General features: G+C 34.4%; 1 protein-coding gene across 2 annotated transcripts in view; it reads left to right on the forward strand.

The window, feature by feature from the left end:
* The window catches only part of LOC113115693 (CUB and sushi domain-containing protein 3), a 236530-nt gene that overhangs the window by 89753 nt on the left and 123514 nt on the right, over positions 1–23263 (forward strand). For both annotated transcript variants that reach the window (XM_026283241.1, XM_026283242.1), the window contains exons 17-25: positions 438–625; positions 1151–1339; positions 4693–4809; positions 6266–6481; positions 10572–10760; positions 11785–11954; positions 12429–12585; positions 17673–17864; positions 22670–22796. In XM_026283241.1, the coding sequence (XP_026139026.1) occupies positions 438–625; positions 1151–1339; positions 4693–4809; positions 6266–6481; positions 10572–10760; positions 11785–11954; positions 12429–12585; positions 17673–17864; positions 22670–22796 (1545 nt within the window). The remainder of the gene's footprint in view (positions 1–437; positions 626–1150; positions 1340–4692; positions 4810–6265; positions 6482–10571; positions 10761–11784; positions 11955–12428; positions 12586–17672; positions 17865–22669; positions 22797–23263) is intronic.

A 23263-nucleotide genomic window follows, 5' to 3' on the forward strand; every position in this document is an offset into this window, starting at 1 on the left:
ATGTAAATTTTTGGAGCTCTTTTGGAGTTTTCAGCCCCTGATTATTATTATTATATTTACTTTCATTGCTTAGAAGAGAGAAACAAGGTTGTTTTGTGAAAGGTGTTATTTTACTGAAGACAGGTTTGGAACAACATGAGGGTGAGTAAATGACCATATTTTCATTATTAGCTCAACTATTCCATTAAAGCAAGCTCGCTGCGGTAGATCTGTGTTTATTCGCACATCACAAAGCAGTTTGATCCCATCAATAAACAGCAGCGTGAACACTGGCTGTGCCTGTGACTTCTCATTAAAAGAGGCGGTCAATGAGGAACAGTCGGGCAGCCATGGATAATGAGCTGTGGATGTGTTCGTGTGTGTGGATGGAAACACATTTCACGTCGTAATATTTATTATCTATTTTCTTTGATCTGTTTTTTTTTCTTCCCCGGCAGGTTCCAGACAGAACTCAATTATGACTTTCTAGAGGTTCACGATGGGCCTAATCTCCTGTCGCCCCTAATCGCCTCTCTAAATGGCACCCAAGTCCCTCAGTTCCTGTTCAGCAGCGGCAACTTCCTGTATCTTCTCTTCACCACCGATAACAGTCGCTCTAACAGTGGCTTTAAGCTCTTTTATGAAAGTGAGTCAGCCGTCTTTATAGACCGGGTGCCTTTTGCCTGAGAAATGATATTTCAGTCCGAATCGTATCTGTCTCTCCACACAAGCAAACAGCTTGAGGATTCCTCTGCAGTATTCTGTCTCACGCTCTTTATTTCTTGACGATTCTGTCTTTTTCTTTTCCTTTTTCATCTTTTTTTTTTTTCATTTGGTGTGCTTTATTGGCTTGAAAAAGAATTGCATTCATATTTCCAATCCATTTCAGCACAGTTGCATGCAATGCAAATTAAATACTTAATTTGATAGTGATAACAGAGTAAACAAGTTCCATTGACAATTCAAATAATAATACATGTAATGTGCAGTGCAAAGCAATAAAATAAAATGGAATTTTAGGTTAGTTTATATAGTTTTTTCCTTCCCCCTTAAACTATACATTTGCCTTTTAATGCACAACAAAATGCAACTGTAAATAAAATTGACTATACCTTCAACTATATCTTTAAATTACATAAAATAATCAGATTTTGTGTTCGCTGTGCTCCAGGCGTCACTTTGGACACTCACTCATGTTTGGACCCAGGCGTGCCCGTAAATGGGATACGTTACGGGCAGGACTTGGCCATCGGCTCGGTGGTGTGGTTTGGCTGTGAGCCCGGATACAGACTGAGCCACGAGGAGCAGTTGGTCTGTGAGAAGAACCACTGGTGGAGCCACCCTCTGCCGACATGTGACGGTAAACTGTCATCTCAATTACATCTCAGTTAGACTATTTAACACAGCTCATTTAAACAGTTCTTTGATTTCTACATTCACAACAGTTTCAAGAATATTCAGCAGCATTGGCTGTATGTGCATATTATAATTCTCATCACATTCAATTCAGACTGCAAACGTACATCTCATCTAAAATGTATTTTCTCTGACGGCAGGAAAGATCAGTTCCAAATAAACCCAGTTCTCTTGAATCTTAAATCAGTGTAATTGCTGACTGGTTATTTGTATAACAGTGTATTTAAAGATGCACAACAAGTATGTTGCTAAAGTTGTATTAGTTTTGTTTTCAATAGTGTCAGAAGAATAATTAATCGAGTCATTAACGAACTGGAATCGTAAATGATTCACTTTCCTATGCATTATATATAGAGAGGGTTCAGCTCAGAGTGTAACTTCATATTCTATTCTTAAAAAGTCTGTTGATTTCTCAAAGTTTTGTCTTTTTAATGAACAGCTGTGGCACTGTGAGAGCTAACAAAGGACTTGGTCTATTCAGCTGGACTTAATTGTCAGCATAAGTGAATTTGTCAGTGAATTTTAAACCAGAAGAATTCACTGGGGATGTTTGGTTTGCTGGCAGAATTTCGACCGATGCTTTGGACTCTGTCAAGAAATCTGGTATTTGTTATTTTTCTAGGACTTTCTGCAAGTCAGAGTGAAACTGCTGTCCGCAGCCTGTTTTATGCTGGCGTAATGTGACATTTCTGAATGACACGAGAAGTTCAGTGAAATAAAATGTAGGACTGTGATTTTATCTGTCAGGAATTGATACCTGAATCTCTACCAGAATGTAGCCATTTGATTGTTGAAGCAAGATGTTGTAGACGAAGCATTTTTATTTTTGAACAACAGTAGGAACTTTATAAAGAAAGTAAATAGGGTCATTTTTGTTTACTTGATCCTTCTGGTAAAATGTTTTTGTTTCCAAAAGGGCACTCTTAGCAGGTCTGGCCCATTTGGCGTATTCAATTTTAATGACTTTGTGTCATTCTGAATTAACTGAATATGGAGGAAATATTTTGGGTACTTCACAGTGCCGGAGGGAAGAAGGAAAGAGATTTAGGCAGATGTTGAGCCCGAGGCGCTAGACTCTTTTATCATCTCAAGGGGAGTGACGCTGACATTCATTATCATGAAAGGTGAAGTCGCTGAGGAAATCGGCCATCGTTCCTCGAATTCTGAAGTTCGGGTGTTCGTTTGGACATCACTGACTATGACTGCATCCTAGTTTGCACATTGTGGCTCTGTTCCAAAACTTTGTGGCATTTTAAGGCAAAAAAAGTTTGCTCAAAGCTTCATTCAAAATCCATTGTGATGAACTCTTGTAAATGTACTTGAAATTTATTTAAGACAATTAATATATAGATAACACTAACCGTGTCAAAAGTGATGTATTTTACCTAATACATTTATGTGCCACTTATTAGCATTGTGCATTGTTAGCTTAGCAATATGCTAAGCAATATGCATTTTAATCAACTGAGAGTGAACGGTCACATGCACTTTGACTGTATATACTGTACAAACAGTGTGAGATTTGTGCAACATACTTTTAGTATGTAGTAAAAGTATGTGAACTGGGTTGCTGGCCTATGTCTCTTTGTGGACATAATCGTAAAAATATCAAAATAATAGTGGATACACCAGTATTTTGCAGATAAATCTAAATCATGCGATTTTCAAAGCATTTTCAATTAAGCACTTAAAATATTTGAAAATGTTAGATCGGTTTCAAAAGATTTTCTGTTCCATTTCATGATGTTATCACTGACTTTTACTTGTTTTCCGTCAAGTTGTAGCATGGGACTAAAATGTATTTCTTTGGTTTGACCATTGCTCAAGATCTATATTTGCCCCAATCAATAGCCTAAGCCCTGCTGGGATAATGCCACCAGCCTATTTCAGCTTTTGGTTTAGTAGAAGACCCTGTGATAAGGTTTGTTGAGACACCTTGAGTCGCCTTTCAATTGACAGATTGTGTTCACAATTAGAAATGAGCCCTGAGTTTCAGATTTTCTGATTGCATACTTATATCACCAAAAGTTTATCCGATGCATGTGGATATTTGTGATCACTTCAACATTCCTTGGCAGATGTTAGCAAAACATATAGCTTTGTTTTAAATATGTTTTAAAATGTATCCAAATTAACTCTCGTTTGCACAGAAATCTGAAATATTTAACAGAAATAGAATGTGATTAATATAAAGAACTTTAAATTTTTACATTATTTATGCATCATTTATGCATTTGGCAGACACTTTTTGCCGTAAGCATTTGTCTAAATGAGTACATGGATTCCCATGTTTATTTCCTTTTTCACCTGCAGTCTGCACAGATTTCATGTAAATTGCCGCATTCATTTCAATGCACCCATGCACCATTTTACAAAAAGAGCCAAACAAAGCAGAATTATTTTCTATTGTGAATCATTTGTAAAACCATTCTTACATAAATTGCCGTATTCAGTTTAGTGTGACGTTTTACATGAATATTGGCCCGTTCCAAACACAAATGTCTGTGCAAATTCAGAAAACCACTTCTTAACCAAATTGTGATTTGATGGAACCATTCTTACCTAAAGTTGCAATCATTTTGGATAAATGTTTTCAACAATGATTTTGCTTTTTCTTTTCACAAATGGTTTACTCAGAATTGTTATTTATACACATCATTTATAGATCTGGCAGACCCTTTTGTGTGCAGCCTTTTTTTTTTTATGTGTTAATGCATTCCCTGGGAATCAAGCCCATGCTTATGATAGTTTTATAGACATCTCAGTGACACGTACATTCACTTTTTGTGTGCAATTAGAGTATCAGAAATGCAGGACTGTTTGAAAATAAATGCATGGACATGCATTGGAGAAGAATGTCATTGAGACCTCTTGTTGGATTCTTCCAACTCAAGCCAATGAGCCACCACTTTGAAACGGCATATCAATGCTCATGCAATCACCCATAACCTCCTAGCACCACGGCAGAGAGTTTTGCATGGACAATAGCACTCACTCATTTTCTTAGAAAACATTTCAGAGACAAAGTAAATCGGTTGTGACCTTTTCTACAGACAATGGCAGGTGGAAAGTAGCTCAAAGTAGAAGAGTTTGCCATTACTCTCGTTAACCTTTCAGTGGTATTTTTACTTCCGGTGAAGGTTGCTCTGCTCTTTGAATTCCCTCAGCTGAACTCTGCTTATCTCAACAGAATTCCTGCTCAAGACGTAGCACTAAAAGTGATAGAAGAGCAGTTGCATATGTGCTTCCTGTAAAGTTTCAGATCTTTTTGAAGATTCCACACATGTCTTACTGCAGCTCTGTGCGGAGGCGATGTCCGGGGCCCAGAGGGCATCATCCTCTCTCCTGGTTTCCCAGAGCTCTATCCTAACTCATTAAACTGCACATGGACTCTGGAGGTCAGCCATGGCAAAGGTACGTTCACAGGAGATTTCTTCGTGTGCTGTCAGTAGAAGACGAGGGCTCGCTTTTGACATCAGATCTGTCTTAGGTGTCCATGAACACATTCAAGTATGGACGTTTATGTACTTGTGGGTAGACTAGCCAAAAATGATACTCAAGTAAAAGTATTTCTAGAAAGAATTACTCAAGTAAAAGTAAATGTAATAATCCTAATGATTACTTGAGTAGGAGTAAAAAAGTATCCAATGAAAAAACTACTTTCTTAAATTTTCCCGGTACGAATGAGAAACCGCTTTAGATGTTTCAGTGCTTGCAGGTAACTAAACAAATCATTCAAACTGATTTGTGAACCAATTCTGTGCAATTCTGTTTTGCGGCTTGTTTGATGAAGGCCTTTAACAGAATCTCTCAAAAGAGGGATTCATTCATGAATAAGGCATCGCTCATGCCCCAGAAAAAAGAGACAACGTGCTTGGAATAAACTGTGCATTTCTTAACATGTATTGCATTAAAATAAAGTAATGAGAAGAACGTTGCAGTGTAGTGAAGGTAAAAGTACAGTTCTTTTTTTTTTATGTACTGAAGATAAAGTACCCACTTTTAAATCTACTCTAAAAAGTACAAATCGTCCAAAAATATACTCAAGTAAATGTAACGGAATAGGTATACTTTGTTACTATCCACCTTTATTGAACACCAAACAAATACAGCGGTATTTTAAACACAATATGTGTGAAACTTGATGCACAACTTCTAGTTTTAATGAATCGACATTGATTCTTAAATACCAAGATTGATCTTTGAGCCAATGCAAGAGTACAACTTCACTAGACATTATAGAGCACACCTCCCATCCAATAATGACAATAAAATTGTCAAATTCTGTTTCAAAATCAATTCGAATAGCTGTGGAACACAAGTGAATACAAGCATCTCTTCCTCTTTATTAGTACTACTTTGCTCAGTTTTTCAACTATGGAAAGACGTCAGTAAAACAGCTTCTGAACAATGTCATGTAGCATTACATTTACCTCAGGCCAGCTATTCAGAAAAGCATTTCACCAAATATATGCACTGTATAGCCTATATATGAATTATATTTTACATTACTGGTTCGTAATGTGTTAATGCATGTTTAAATGAATCTGGAAAGAAAACAAGTTATGATTGCATTATTTTTTTTATTATTTAAAAAGGTAAGTGGTAATTATTATATTTAAATATAAATACTGATTTAATATTTTACACTCTGCTGTTAATTGTAACCTTTGTTATTAAAGGTATAAAAGGGCTCACTAGTTTAAAGCATTTGATGAGATGGATACCTTTATCCTTAATTTATAAAGATACATCCATAATTTCTCCACTTACCACTTATTTGTTTCCTAGATTCCAAGTCATTTTTTTTTTACATGATGTAGACGTAAATAATTGGTGTTAATCGTAATCTGATGTCTCCTCTTCTCAGGCGTGCAGTTCACGTTTCATGCGTTTCACCTGGAGGATCACCATGATTACCTGCTCCTGACGGAGAACGGCAGTTTTGCGCGGCCCCTCGCCCGTCTCACCGGTTCTCAACGACCCCCTCCAGTCAACGCCGGGCTCTATGGCAACTTCAAGGCTCAACTTCGCTTCATCTCAGACTTTTCCATCTCCTTCCAGGGCTTCAACATCTCTTTCTCAGGTGAAAGAAACAGTCTATACCATTTGAATTTATGGTTCATTCATTCATTTATATATTTTCAATTCGTTTCATTTGCACCAACACCCCTTCCCCCAATGCATAACTGTAAATAAGAAATAGTTAATCCGAAATAAAAACTATGCAATTTCTGTGCATCCGAATGTTAGTTTGATCAAGGAAAAATGTAAAGTATTTTTACACAGCTCTTTTCCATTTCACTTGGCACCAAAAAAGAAAGAAAAACAACAACAAAGCAAGACTTTTTATTACTAAACTATTCCTTTAAGGTCAGTGTAATGCATTGTTAGAGGACACACCATTCTGATAAAAAGCATCTGAAATACACGCGATTTAGAGTAAATTGTTTCATTCAATTTGATGCAACGATTTACGAACAGAGCCAGCTATTCTGAGCAAAGCAAATTGATTTTTTTTTTCTGTAGATCATTCATAAACCATTCCTACATAATTTTACGTAATCAGTTCAATGTGGCAAGTTACATAAACACCGATCCTCACAATTTTCTGTGCAAATTGTTTGTATAACCATTTGTACCTAAATTGTGAAATGATAAACCCCTTTACTACTTAAAAATTTGCTAACGATGCAATCATTAACATAAGTATTTTTTTTTGTTCCTTTAATGAGTGATAGGCATTACCATCCTTTAGTAGAAGATCTAATAATGAATCTTAATCTGAGGATAATATCGAAGGTTATTCTAGGACGAGAGCAGTCGCTGTTGTCATCAGTGCCTACAAGCCTGTTTCTATGAAAAGTCATAGCAGCAATTAGACTTAGATGGTGCTCTGTACATTGATAAAGGTAATCAATTGGCAACAGCTTGAGCTTCTTCTCAGTGGCTTATTGAAAGTCTGAGACTTATCAGTGTAGCCGGCAGTCTTCCTGTCAGACTCTAGCGGTGAACTGCTGGCTGATATTAGAGCTGGCTTTGGGCTGCGTTTTTCATTAGTCACAGATCCCCACTGGATCATCCTGCTGCGCTGCACGGTCACCACCAGATACCCACTGGGCACTGGGTTCAACTGGGCTGCCGTCTAATGGAATTAGTTGATCCACCTTTTGACGTAAAAGTGGAAAAGAAACCTATTTGACAGCAAAATTCGAGCGCATAGTCGAGAAAACGCCAGGAAGCCAACCGTATTTTAAAGCAGTTGCACCAAATACCCGTTCACGACTGGTTACTGTAACTTTTGCTAACACTTTACTTAAAGCCTTTATATATATAATGCATTATAAAAGTAAATTTAGTAGTAGTTTTAATGTGTAAATGATGCCTTGTAATGCTCCTTATAATGCATTCAGTAATCTCATGAATAATGAGAACCACAGTCGTAGTACGTTATAACATTTATTTATTCATTGTTACACATTTAGAAAGTATAATGCATTAAAACACATGACTAAAAAAAAAAGTATAATATTATAATGCATTTTAACTTTTTTAACTTTTAGAATTATTTATGAAATTATGTAATGCATTACAAAGTACATAATCACTTTTTAAACTTTAATGAATACATTTACAATGCATTGTACATAAAGGCTTTAAAGAAATGGTTACCTAATTTTATTTTTTTTTTAACAGCCATAGTTCATCCTAAAACATTTTTTTTCTGCCCATGTCATTACAATCCCCTATTTGTGTGTGTGTAAGTGTGTGTTTCCCAGGAATATACAAGGTTCATTTTCCATTCAACTAATTTCCAAGCTTTTTTTTGTTATCATTACCTAAATACTGAAATATTTTTTTATTAAAATATTAATTCACAAAATGTTCTCAATTTTGCTTTAACTAGAAGTACTATAATAATTCTTACTAAATAACCTACAATAAAGTAAAATAAATAAATAAATAAATAAAGGATGTAGAGAAAATAAAAAAATAATAAAATACAATAAAGTACAAAACACAAATAAATAACCATACATCAAAAAAAAAAAAAAAAAAAAAAAATGTGTGTGTTTAAATGAAAGTGCAAAAAAATAAATAAAAAAAAACTTTAAAATATTACCAAAACTATAACAGCATATACAACAACAGTGGTTACAGGAGAGAAAAAAAAAACATCCTTCTAGATGGATTTTTTTTTTATATTTGGCTAAACTATTTCTTTCAGGTCAACATGATACATTGTTAGAGAACATGCTGTTCTAAAAGAAAGCCAAGTTGAGAGAAGAGCCCATAGGGTTTGGCTCATGTTTACTGAGCCGTCATATACATTAATTAAGGACTTGAGTTATGAGTACCCATATAATTATCCAGAAGCCAAGTTCCTGTATTAGCCTAATATATATTCCCCAATGAAAACCGCGGTTGACCTTTTTCTGGTACTGAATATTGATGGGATTGACACAAGCTATCATGCATAATGTGAAAAATATCAGGCGTGAAACTGCAGACAAAAGATGTCCACCATTAACATTCCAGCATTAATGTTGCAAGATTTTTTTTTTTTTTTACATATTATGAAATCTATTCAATTTTCTATACAGCACAGAGCGACAAGGTGGAAGCTTTCACATGCAGAACACATCGTGTTTCTAAATAGATAGGAACATTTGATATTAGAGCACAGAGGAAGCAAAAGTGACAAACAAGCAATTCAAGTCATTGCCACCGACCATCAAACATCTGAACTCATTGCTCCTCTTTACCGAGCGCCAGGATCTAATTGAAACCACAGCTGCGGTCGTATGCTAACCGTTTCTGCATATCATTTACATATGTGGAAATGATTCACACTGTTTCTATCATAGCTCTAATTGATTGTTTGAGTGTTTGTAGATAACCAAGGGTAAATGTTCACTCTCGGTTTACTCTGTGAATCATGATGTGATGTTAAACGAGACATTGGTTCAAAAGATCAAACCTGAAGTGCCATGCTAAAATAAAGCAAAAATCAATCATTTTAAAAACAATTACTGTGGCAGTTCTTCTGCCAAATACAGTAATTAGCACTCCTCAGGCAAAGATGTCTTGAAAACACTTCCAATAGAATGGGACATTAGAAAGTTAATAAGCTCATATTGCATCCCTTTAAGCACAAAACCAGAGTACAGAAAAATATACAAACTTATTTTTTATTTTTTTTAAGCTGCTTACTGAGTATCTACAACGCATCAGTGATTCTTAAAGGGACAGTTCATCCAAAAAGGACAATTTGCTGAACATTTACGCATGTTATCCAAGATGTAGATTAGTTTGTTTGTTTATCAGAACAGGTTTGGAGAAATGTAGCATTACATCACTTGCTCACCAATGGATCCTCTGCGGTGAATGGGTGCCGTCAGAATCAGAGTCCAAACAGCAAAGAAGAAAATCACAATAATTCACAAGTAATCCACACCACTCCAGTCTATCAGTTAACATCTTGTGAAGTGAAAAAGCTGTGTGTTTGAAAGAAACAACTCCATCATTAAGAAGTTTTGACAATAAACTGTCTGACTAAAATATCCATAATCCATGATAATGCTTCCTCCAGTGAAGAAGTTGTCCTCACCTCAAAATTCAACAACATATTTGTTTAAAACAGGTTTGGACTGCTTTTGTTTGTAAAATGTGCTTTATCTGTGCAGATTTCACTTTTTCATTTTTCACTGATGAAAGCAATATTATGGATAGAAGACTCTGGACTGGAATTGTGTGGATTATTGTATATTATATATTTATCAGCTGTTTGGACTCTTATTCTGATGGCACCCATTCTCTGCAGAGGATCCATTGATGAATGTGCTGTAATGCTATATTTCTCTAAATCTCTTCCATAAAGAAACAAACACGTCTACATCTTGGATGGCCTGAGGATGTGGAAATTTTATGTGCATATTAACTTCTGTGTGAATATTCTTTAAAAATGCTGCCTACGTCAGCAGCTCACTAGGTTTCAGATTAATTCCTTTAGTTATTCCTTTGGTTTTTACAGTTTACATGAATTGTTTGTCACATCCTGCAAAGCTGTATTACAATAAGTTTTAGCATACAATAAGGTATAGCATAATGCACCAGCCAATGAGGTCATCCAGGAAAGTTTCCCGCTAAACTTTCTGCCTGTTTGTTTCATTCAGAATATGATTTGGAGCCATGTGAGGACCCTGGTGTGCCCCAGTTTGGCAGGCACAGCGGTGGCAGATTTGGCATCGGCGACACCCTGACGTTCTCCTGTGACCTTGGTTACCGTCTGCAGGGGGCTCGAGAAATCACTTGCCTGGGTGGTGGGCGCCGCATATGGAGTACACCTCTGCCAAGGTGTGTGGGTACGTGGTCAGCTGCTCTCATTCGCTTGGACGTCCAGAGTTTGACAAGTCTCAATGGTTGCATTCGAGCTCAACGACAGTAGGCTATTGAGCTGTACTGAATGTTCTTAATGGATTAGTAGTGTACTATTCAAAGCATGCTGTATGCCACATTTTATAGACTTAAAAATAAATTTACGTAAAACAATTTTCACTCAAATTTCAAATAATTTCAAATAATTACAAGAAAATTGCAAAAGATGTGAAATTCTGAAGTAGAAAGATTGCAATTTTATTTTATAGTGAAAAGTACTCCAATAATCTTCGAAAAAAAAAATGTTTTAAATGTACTTTGAAAAGCATGCATTTTACATGGTGTTATCCTAATTGTTATAAAATGCAAATACATTTTATGTTTAATATAGTGATTTGCATCTAGTTTTGGAAGTGAATGGTTATTTGGCATTTAAAATTAATTTTATTCTTTTCTTAGACTGAAATAGTGTTTTCTTGTAAAATGTACTCAGATCTTTGTTTAATTTACAACTTTGAGAAATCATTTTTAGAGTGTATTTATTGTCTACTTGTAAGTAATACTACTTACTAAAATAGTGCTTCAATAGCATACAGTATGTATTGATTAACATTTTAGATGGTAATGGTATTATACAGTGCAACACGTTTCATGTTTAATTAATTGATCGGCATCTAGTTATGTAAATAAATGTGATTATTTATTGACTTTTTCTCAAATCCAATTTTGAGTACAATTTCTTACCCTTTGTCAGAGTAATCAAATAATGAACCATAAAAAAAACTGTGGATGATTTTTCCTCATAAGTTGAGCGCACTGCATTGATACAGTACTGACTCTAATGCAACTAATGAGTGACCAATTTTTTTATTATTTTTATCTAATGCATGTTTTGATGACATGTTGTCTTTCTGGATACCTAAATTTTTGCTTTTTCCTTTATTTCTCCAAATTTACACTTTTTCCGCATTGCTTTTCTACTATGTCACTACGGTTCCCCATTGTCCGTAGCCGAGTGCGGCTCAACTGTTTCCAAGAATGCCGGTGTCCTGTTGTCCCCAAACTACCCCCACAATTATGAGAACAACCACGAGTGCATCTACAACATTCAAGTACAAGCAGGAAAAGGAATCAACATCACAGCTAGCACCTTTAATCTGGCTCAAGGCGACGTTCTCAAAGTAAATATTACCTATACACCCTTTGCCAGTTTGTACAAGTGTGCAACACACATTCAGTTGATTCTAAAAACTACCAAAAACCCTTAATTTAATTGAAAATCTACTGTTTTATGCAATTTTCTTCTATTTGCAATATTACTGCTTAAGATGTTTGCTTACATTAACGCAAACCCAGCGTTTTTTTCTGGCATTATATTTGAGCGTCTAACATTTTTTGATGTTATCTGTTTTGTTTTGTTTTTGCTATTTGTTTAAGATGGTTCAGAGAACATTTGAAAGTAACATTCCCATAATGTTTGGAGAATGATGAAAATGTTACAATACCATAACCAAGATAAAATGTTTTTAAACGTTAAAAAAATGGATTTCTGAGAAGATTAAAAAAATAACGTTTTCATAACATTACTCAAACGTTCTTAGAGCGTATTTCATTAGTTGAGAAGCTCTATAGACTTTTCTGGTCTGTTTTCCCAGTTGTATGATGGTCCAGACAACACGGCAGAAGTTCTGGGAGGTTTCTCTGGGTCCTCTTTGTTGGGTCAGTCGTTGACCAGCACGTCAAATCACCTGTGGCTGGAGTTTTATTCTGATCAAGACGATACGGCCGAGGGTTTTAAGCTGGTTTACACCAGTAAGTCTTCTCATTCTCTTACTTTCTTCCACACTGCTTGTAGAAACTTCCTGTCTTTTTAATCTGTCAGTCTTAGATTGCATGATTTAAGTAGCCCTTCGCAAGCTGCCTCCGTGGTATAGCTTTTATTATTAAACTCAACCTGCGTTCATTAGGCACTTGCTGCAGACATCAATTGAGCTGAGTTCATTTGGAGTGTTAATATTTTTGTTAAGAGCTCAGAAACTCCTGGAACTAGTCTAGTGTCGCCCACAAGCTAACAGAAGCAGTAATCGAGTGGGACGAGTAACATCAACAGCGTTTCACTAATATTTCAGACTTGATGAGCTTTGATGATAATTAAATTCAGTCCTACCAAGACTGAAAATGACTGTACTTTTATTAGTCCCATCTGGATTTCATGAAGTTGCAATTAAAAAGGCTTTTCCCGGACAATGCTTCGCCATAATTTACTGATAAATGAGAGTCCGCTCTGGGAATGTGTCTGAGCGCTGAACTCCTGCACCCTTCCAAAAGTTCCAACGTTTTTACGGTCTTAGAGATTTATTCAAAACTCTGGGTTTCATATGATTTTTTTTTTTCTTTTTCAAAGAAGTCTCTTGTGCTCACTAAGACTGCATTTATTTTAAGCAAACATACATTAAAATATTGTGATATTTTGAAATATTGTTTTAGTTAAGAATAGTTGTTTACTATATGTATGTATTTTAAACTGTAATTTATTTCTGTGATGCAAAGCTGTATTTTCAGCATCATTGCTCTAGTCTTCAGCGTCACATGATTCTAATATGGTAATTTGCTGCTCAAGAAATATTTCTGATTATTATCAATGTTGAAAACAATTGTGCTGCTTCATATTTTTATGGAAACATTGTTTTCAGGATCCTTTGATGAATAGCAATTTTATTTGAAATAATTTTATCATTATAAATGTCTTTTCTGTCAGTTTTGGTCGATTTAATGCATCCTTGCTGAATAGAAGTATTAATTTCTTTCTTTCAAAATAAATCTTACGAGCTCTAAACTTTTGAACGGTATTGTACATACAAAGGTTTACATTTAGGATACATTTGATATCGTACAAAATAGTCAGAAATGAACATACACCAAATGTCTATCATCATTAAAAATGGACTTTGGTAAGTGAATAAAATGTTACGGTTTGTTAATACAAGTGATTTACAAACATGTAAGAAAGCTTATATATATATATATATATATATATATATATATATATATATATATATATATATATATATATATATATATACACACACACACACATCACAAAATGTTAATATGGAATAATAATATGAAATACAGTTTTATGGGCAATGTGTAACAATAAATTCATTTTGGACTCTTTGTGTACATTTCTACATAGGGATGCCTACAGCTGTGAATGAGATTGCTCACTCTCAGTCGTTGTGTCATAAGCCACCTCTCACCTCACAGCTGAATATATTAGTTCAATTAATTTTCGTTTCTGGATTAATATCTTCATTTCATTGCCAGCTTGAATTTAATAATTGTTCCCAGCACTGGCTGCACCACACACACGGTTTATTGCTTTTGTAATGAAACCCTTTGAATTAGCAGCATCTTATGCATGGATTATTAGTGCCATTGAGAAAGCACAGAGACTCTTAATTTCCTTTGTTTGAAATTATAGGTTTTTCTTTTCTCATGAGAAGTTTTCTAATGTGTCTACCACAGTTCTCAGTGCTATATTATTTGATACCTAATCATAAAGCGTGCAAGGCTCTGCAGCAGGGTTGTAGCGTAACGGTAACGTCCCAGTGTGAGGGAAACATGATTGTGAATGAGGTTAACGGCGGTACTGAGCACTGCTTCGGCTCTATGACAATGGAGGAGTGACTTGCTAATGCCCAGCGCTGGAGGCGTTCAGATGGACTTGCTCATTTACTGCGTGGCACTAACAGCCTCTCATTTGTCTATCTGGCACTGATAACACGCTGAATTACATCCCATGCATTTGGAGTTTGACCTTAGCTGTGCTAAAAAAGAAAAAGTGAGAACTCAGAACTAAGTGTCCTTTAAAGGAATAGTTCATCATACGTAGTTGCACGCAATTTCACTATATAAAATAAGATCATATATAATAGAAAATATAATATGATCAAATATTCAGTAACTAGCATCAAGCATTATATATTATTGAACAATGTATATTGTATCTGTGTATCAATGTATCAATGGATCTGTAGTTAGTGTATTTTTTATATAAAATGTAATGTAATAGAATAGAATAGAATACAATAGAATAGAAAATATTATATAAAATCCAGTAACTATAGCATCAAAAACATTAAATATAATTTAACAATGTATCTTTTAAAGGAAAATTTTAAGCCCTTTCCAGTAACAGTCAGCATACATTTTTTTTTATTATGATAAAGTAAAAAACATATCTTAAGGAATCATTTGAGCAGATTATTATATTATAATATATATTATATGTCCTGTAGCAAACAGCATAAAAAAATAAATAAAAAAATAAAACAAATAACGTATTAAATATTAGAACAGTTTGCCCAAATATTACATTATATATTTTTTTCTAGTAACAAAATGTATTAAAACTCTTTCATACATTATTATGTTTAATATTACATAATGCATAAAATAAAATGTGAAATCGCATCACAATATATTATATTGCATTGCATTAGAGTACATTATATTACACTTTCACACATTAAATATTATATGTTTTATAAAATATAATGCATACAGTAAATTCAGATGTAGTGAGCCCCCCCCCCCCCCCCCACATTTTAATCAAATTAATACAATACTGGTGAACATACGATATTTACGTTTCAAAAGCATTTTTATTGTTATTGTTTTATGATTTCCAACTTTTAGCCAGTAATGGATATAAAAAGCAGTGTTGTTAAGTCTGTCTTAAACTTACTCTGCCCACCTTCACATGTAGTGGTGGGCTGGTACATGTTGAAGTTTATGCCAGTGATCAAAAGTACTGTACTCTCTGAGTTTACTGTGTGTCAATAACATGAATGCAATATTCTCTTGATTAATTCTGCTAGTGCTGTCAGATTCGATATGAGTGTTCACACAAGACTTTTGAATCTAGAGCTGAATAAAACTCTCTATAACATCCCCTTTATTTTCATCTCCTGTTAGTAAAGTCTTAATTAGCAGGCACAGTTTTTCTCATGTTATTGTCTCGCAGTATTATCAGGCTGCATGTTCATATCAATGTGAATATTATTATGGCTGTGGATTTATTTCTTTGTTTTATGTGCATAACAAGGTTAGATTATGCAGACTCAAAGTGAATTTCCTAACGCCGTGTGGCGGTCTGCTGGGAGAGTAACTCCTGGTGGGCTTGGATTGTGATTCTTTCACCCACACCTAGTTTTAATGAATTAATTAGCTGTATCATTCTCTCATTAAGATCTGATTAGGATTAAATGGTTGGAATGATATTATTTGTGCTCCCGTTCACTGTAATTGCATATGACACAGAAAATACACAGGAAATTGTGTTTGCTTGTAAAATTTAATTGTACAAATCGGAAAGGAGGGAGTGGGAAACTTCATTTGGAGACTCGGGGACAATTTTGCAGCTCTGAAGTTCAGTTGATTTCAGAGGTTAACTTGGTTGAAATGATTGATATGATTGTTGTGAAGCAGAAAAACTATTTTGAAATCCTTTTAGAATTTCTATTTACACATTAAATGTTCAAAAGTATCTGGGCACCCCTTTTGTTTAATAGGATTTGCTCTTTTAGCTTTACACATACAGTACTGCTGGTTTGTCAGAATGAGTGAATTCCTACATCCTTGTTCCAACATCTAGTGAAAAAACATTCTGTAGAGTGGACTGTTTCATACAGTAGCACTAGGAATGACTGACTTCATATTAATACCCATAGTTTTGAAATTAAATGCTCAGCAAGCATGTTTGGATGCACATACAGTACGTCTGGTCTTGTACTGTATTTTGGACTCGAGCAGCTTGGTGTAATTCCACACATTGTTGGGTGGTCTCTCACACGTCGATTGGGCCTTTCTTCAACTGTGGTCACCTTTCATCGTGTTAAGGTTTTGAAAAGAAATATTCTTGAAACACACATTTCACACTCTCTCTAATTTATTTAGGTTTGTCTTTTTTCCTTCCTGATGTCTGAAAACATTTTGTGGTGGAATAGACACTATTCTTTTTTTCTTTTCTTTTTTTTTGGCATTTAAGCATAATTAGTTTTATGCTTGCTTTTTATGCATCCTACTAAATGTTTATGTAAATACTATCCTAAATAATGTATATATATTTTTAGATGTTTGTATTTTATGTTAGATTTTTACTTGGTGTACTTTAATCTCATTGATAACATAGTACAAGCACATTTGAATAAATTGCTGTGTGATGGAAATTTTCAAAGTGAGACGTTTTTGGAAAATAATAAATAATACAGTATTTTGATTCAATAAATATTGAAATGTTTAATATTAATATTATAAATAATGGTTTAATATATATTAAAAAAATCTGTAACATGTTATTTTTTACATCTTGTTTTTATTACTTGAAGTATTAAAATAACTATATAAATAAACCAATGAATGCAGATTAATAACTATTAATAACAACATTTCTTGTTTTTTATTAATTGAAGTAATAAAACAATCAAAATAACAGTAAATGCGAGTAAAAAATGACAAGAAACGCAATGCAATTACAAAAATGTACTACTAAATGTACTACTGATAGTTAATATTTAGAATTTTATATATATATATATATAGAAACTGTCAGTGATACTAAAATAATACTAAATAATACAAGGAGTTTTCATAGGAATTTTAAGATTTTAAGATTAAAAGTACTGGACAGAGATGAGTAAAAAATAAATAAATAGTAGCTGAAAAAAATGAAGGCATTGTGAGATGTTTCCAAGCAAGAAGTTTTAAAAGATGTTTTAATGTGACCTTCATATTGCAATAATCTTGAAATCTAGAAAAAATAAAAATAAAACCACCTCCTGGGAGCACTTAAAACACCCACTGATGTTCCTCTTTCACACGCTTTTCTCCTCCAGGTTTTGAACTCTCTCATTGTGACGAACCCGGTGTGCCTCAATTTGGATCCAAAGTCAGCGACCAAGGCCACTTTGCTGGCAGCGTGGTCACGTATCGCTGTGATCCTGGCTACAGTCTCCATGGCAGCAGCATATTGAGATGTATGACGGGCGAGAGACGGACGTGGGACCACCCCCTCCCCTCATGCATAGGTAATCCATTGCAACCCTTTACATGCAGCAGGACGAGACATCAGCTGCGTTCAGAATACCTTACTACCTTTTCTGCAGTGCGTATATATATATATATATGCAGCAATGCATTTTTATTACATACTGTTTAAATAGCATGCATTGTACCATATGTACAGTACTCAATAAGTAGTAAGCTAGTGTTTTGTCACTGGCATGTGCATCCTTAATCCTGAGCATTTATCTTTACATGGATTCCACTTAATTGCAGTTGCAGCTGTGTTCGTTGTGTGTCTACAAATACCTTGCACGTTTTTGTTGTGAATAATTGATCTGCGAGAATGTGGCTGCCACGCGTCCCGCAATGGCAGCTCCATGTTTAATGTGTTTACAGCCTGCTTTTAGTCCTTCACCATCTTACACGTTTTACCCAATTAAACTTTGATCCCTGTGCATTGTGAGGATTTGTGTAATTGTCCTGTTTTGTTCACCTTGTATGACTGCTTCACGTAAACACAAGACTAAAGCTGATGTCATTTTTCTGATTTTAAGGACTTTCTTTTATCCCGTTTTACTGTACATAGACGACTTTAAGTAAACCATGGTTATGTTTTACAATTAGTTAACATCAAGTAACAGTTTTCACAGCATTTTTTGTAATAATTAAATTTTACAGACTAATGTATGTTGAAAAATTTTATATATTTATATATAAGTATATAAATGTTATTTTTAAATATTAAAATTGTATTTATAAATATATAAATATTTTGGAATATATATATATATATATATATATATATATATATATATATATATATATATATACTGTATATATATATATATATATATATATATATATATATATATATATATATATATATATATAATTTTTTTTTTTTTTTTTTTTTTTTTATAATTCAGAAGTATTTAATTCAAGATGTAGATTATAAATGAATTTTTTTGTTGTTGTTGACTGTTAACATGCAAATCATGTTGTATTTTATAGAAATTGGGAATTAATGTTTAGGCCCTTAAAAATGTGATTCACTTCAAATTAATTGTGGAAAAGGAAAGTTTATTAAGCATGTTGGTTGCAACATTGATTTCTTGTTGACTGTTAACATGCACAAATTCATCTTAGTGTCGCGTGATTATTTGGTCAGTCGAGAACTGCAAAACAATACAATCTTTGATGTTTACTGGTTGTTTGTATTTTGCTGTTCAAGGATTCATTTGCATTGTTAATCAGAGATTGGTTCATTGCTCAAATCCTGAGCTTAATGTGCTTGTAAGAGCTTGTACTGTTAATGACTAGATAATCTCTTGCTCACGTAGCCTTGAGATTTATACAGTGCAAACATGAAATACTCAGGGGGAAAATGTTTTTTGAGTACATACTCATTTGGAGAGTGAATATTTATAATTACCATTTTGAAAAGACCAGCATATGTTGTGTTTTGGATGCTGTTTGCTGCTTCCCAGAATGGGATGTTGTCCAGGATGGCGATTCGGCCACCAGCTGCATGATTGTAGACATCTGAGAAGCTCTAACTTCTCAACCTGTTAATCGCATTAAATTACTGTTTACAACTCTTCCACTAGATTTCTCTGCAAGGCTTTAGGCAGTTAAAGCATATTGTTTGCTGGTTATCAGTACAAGTATGTTTTTGGTACTTTTATACTCATTAAGCATGGCTGTATGAGCTGCTCTACCCTCAGCTGACATGATTTTATTCTTGTATAAATTCTTAATTATCCAGCATGCTGTTTTTATGACCCCAAATTAATTGAGAGACCACATGGATTATTTATACCCTTAACTTCAAAAAGTTAAAACCAGATATAGCACATAAAAACATATTTTCTTATGTATAACTTTTTTGATTATATGTTGATAAAAATGCATATTATTTGTCAGTTGCCCAAATATACAACAATACACAGGTTGTGCATATTAGTATTATACCCTATCAGATCTAGAAATTATTATTTATTTATTTATTAGATAGTGTGAACTATGGAAGCTTGTTTCCTCCACTGAATAAAATCAATCAATCAATCAATTTTTTTTTTTTTTTTTACTTTTCTCATAATTCTGACTTTTTTTTCCTCAGAATTTTGTGGTATTAACCCAAAAATGTGAGTTGTACTGATAGATTTGTAAGATATAAACTAAAGTAAATAGAATTTAAATTTATGCTACATTAACTAATATAAACCTTGTTGCTTTTTTTTCTCAGAAATGCAAGTTCTTGCAATTCTGAGTTTATAACACAGTTACAAGTTACAAAGTCAGAATTTTGAGATATGAACTTGCAATTATAAAAAATAGTCAGAATTGTGAGCGTACTTTTTCCCTTAAGAATTGCACTTTATAACTAGCCATTTCAAGTTTATATCTCACAATGAGAGAAGTCATCAGAATTGTGAATATATTTTTTTATTTTTATTATTTATTTTACAGAATTTTATATATTGATTTTGAAACGTAAGTCAGAATTCTGTGATTTAAACTCACATCTCTCTCTCTCTCTCTCTCTCTCTCTCTCTCTCTCTCTCTCTCTCTCTCTCTCTCTCTCTCTCTCTCTCTCTCTCTATATATATATATATATATATATATATATATATATATGTATATATGTATAATTGTTTTTTTCAAAAGGGAATTGTCTTTAATTTCTCTTTTTTTGTTTCTAAATCAGTCGCTTATAATTTAATTTCACTAAAGAAGCCCCCCGTTAGAAGGTAGCTGTCAGCACAGGTAGAGCAAAGAAAAAAAATCTCAGCCTCAAAATGCTTCAATCCCATGCAAACGATAAAAGAACTTCACGTAAGTTGATTGGTCTCATACAGTCATCAATATTAATGAGTCCAGCATGCACTTGCCTTTTGTATGATGAAACTGATGAAGAATAGAGCAGTCAGGATGAAGTAGCCATGCTATCTCTTCTCTAGACTGTATCCGGTGAGCAGATGCTGGAAGCTTGCCTCGGGGGTCTGCTTGCTCTTATGACAGCCCCTTGGGAATTTAGACATCAAAATGGTGCACACTGAGGCTGTGCTAAATATTTCATGCAAAAGCTAGCTGATAAATGCCTCACTTTATAAAGCTACTTTCCCTCTTCACAAAACAGATCACATGCAATTATAAAATGCAGTATAAAATATACATTATCTAGGTTCTAGTATTTTTCCTTAATTAAGCAGGTAGCTGTTCATCATACACATCACTTTCTGCTGTTATTTCTGTCAAGATAGATTTTTTTAATAATTCTGTCTGGGTTTTTAGAGACCTTATTGTTGTATGGGTAAAAATAAAGTAGTATTTCCAGCATGCACAATCTGAGAATATATAATGCAAGGGGTTTAGGAGTGGTTGCTAAGGGGTTCTATTAAGGGGTTTTAAGTTGCTTGAGTGCTTGCCAAGATGTTGCTTGGTGGTTGATAAGGTGTGCTAAGGTGTCCTGTGTTGCTGTTACTTTTGCTCATACTCTGGGTTAGAGGTCACATGCATGTTTGAACCAAATATAGTAATATCATAACCAAGACTTTGTGGACTTTCATGCTGCATTATTTTACATGCATTATTCAGGCTTCATTGGTAATGCTAGTATGCAGTGTCACAACCTGGTTATTGTTTTATGTGGATTGCTGACAAATTACTGTACATGCCTTTTTTTTCAAGATGCATTTTTTAACACATCATATACAAATTTACAAAACATGTAATTGGGGTGAACTCTTTCAAAAAGTACTAATACTGTATGTACACCTTTTGTTGTACTTTTACCAAATTTGCTAATATGTAGAATTTTGAGGTAAATCATATTTCTAGTTCACCCAAAATGATATTTTTGTCATAATTTATTCACCCTAATATCTGCTTTTTTATGCGTTTCACACATTTTATTTAAAATGATCATGTAGTTAAACAAACTAATTTAAAAAAGGAATTGCAAAAATATTGACTGTTCACTAACAGGTTTCTCAAACCCTCCGCCTGATTTTCCATAGGTTGAACTAACGCGAAGTCCCGCCCAAATCTCACGCGATTGGTTGATTCAAAGTGTTGCTTTACACTAATGGTGCTAAAGTAAAAAGAGCACTGTTTTGATTTTATGTTCACACTATTCAGGGGAATCAGTTTAAGAATGGTCTACTTAGTTGTCTCTGCATATTGAACTTGAATTAATGAAAGTATAAAAAAAGAGAGAGAAAAACACACTCCAGCTCTAAAGGGGCCGTTGAAAATATATCAGACATAATAATCTTTAGGGGCGGCTGTCTTTTTCTCGAGTGTTTGTCTGGGCCTTCTCTGCGTTCATTACATTACCATTGTAATGACACTAGTTTCTTTGTCATGAGGAAACCTGTTCGCTTATGAGAAGAGCGGTTGCTCATGCTAATCCATAATGTGCTACAGAAACAAGTGCTTTAATGAGTGATGTAGTGCATATATTGTGTCTCAGAACGCCGTAATGAATATGATAATACTTCCTTTATTTTTGTGATATATGCAGCGGTCCACAGCTTTTCATGCAAGGCCGAGCTCATAAATAACGTGGACAGAGTTTTAACGTTTAATTAATGACATGCACAAGCAACGTAGTTAAAAGTGGCGTCTTGTGCATGCATAATTACGGCCCATTGTTGAACGGCCACGTTGGGACGGTGAGGGGGCGGCGTGGTCATGTCTGATCCAGCAGCGGCTCGAGTCTCTGCAGAGCTCATCATTAACAGCAGAAAGCAAGCTCTGACTGAATACATCATCTTCGTGGGTGGGAGGTGACAGCGCAATAACTTCTTGTTTTGATCTATTGTAGCGGAGTGTGGGGGAAGTTTTAAAGGTGAGTCATCCGGACGGATACTGTCTCCCGGATACCCGTTTCCGTATGACAACAACCTCCGCTGCACATGGACCATCGAGGTGGACTCCGGCAACACTGTCAGGTGACTGATTATTAACGCAGCTCATTAAGTCCCTGGCGAAAGATTAATTAATATTTAGCCTGATGCATACTGTCAGTGTCTTGGTGATATTGAAGCACAGATTGCTGAAAGCCATAATGAGTATTTAGAGAGCCTTCATTTGAGGAATTGCACAGGAGAGAGTCAAGCTTATTAATGTTAAACAGATTGCATTGACTCTGACCTCAAGTGAAGTTTATCTACCTCTACGTGCTGGAAAATGTCATCTTATTTGATTATGATTGAGGTCTTTGACCTGTTTACGGTGCTGCATGAGGGACAAGCTTTCTCAGTAAATAAATAATTGAAAGTCTGCTTTAAATCATTATTGGTAACACTTTAAATTACAGTCCCATTTATTCATGTTAGTCAATGCATTAACGTTAGTTAATACTGCAGTAAATACAAACACAACTGTCAGTTGTTAGTTCATATTAGCTCAGCTCCAA

Source organism: Carassius auratus, chromosome 16 (genome assembly GCF_003368295.1).
Source record: "Carassius auratus strain Wakin chromosome 16, ASM336829v1, whole genome shotgun sequence".
Lineage (NCBI taxonomy): Eukaryota > Metazoa > Chordata > Actinopteri > Cypriniformes > Cyprinidae > Carassius > Carassius auratus.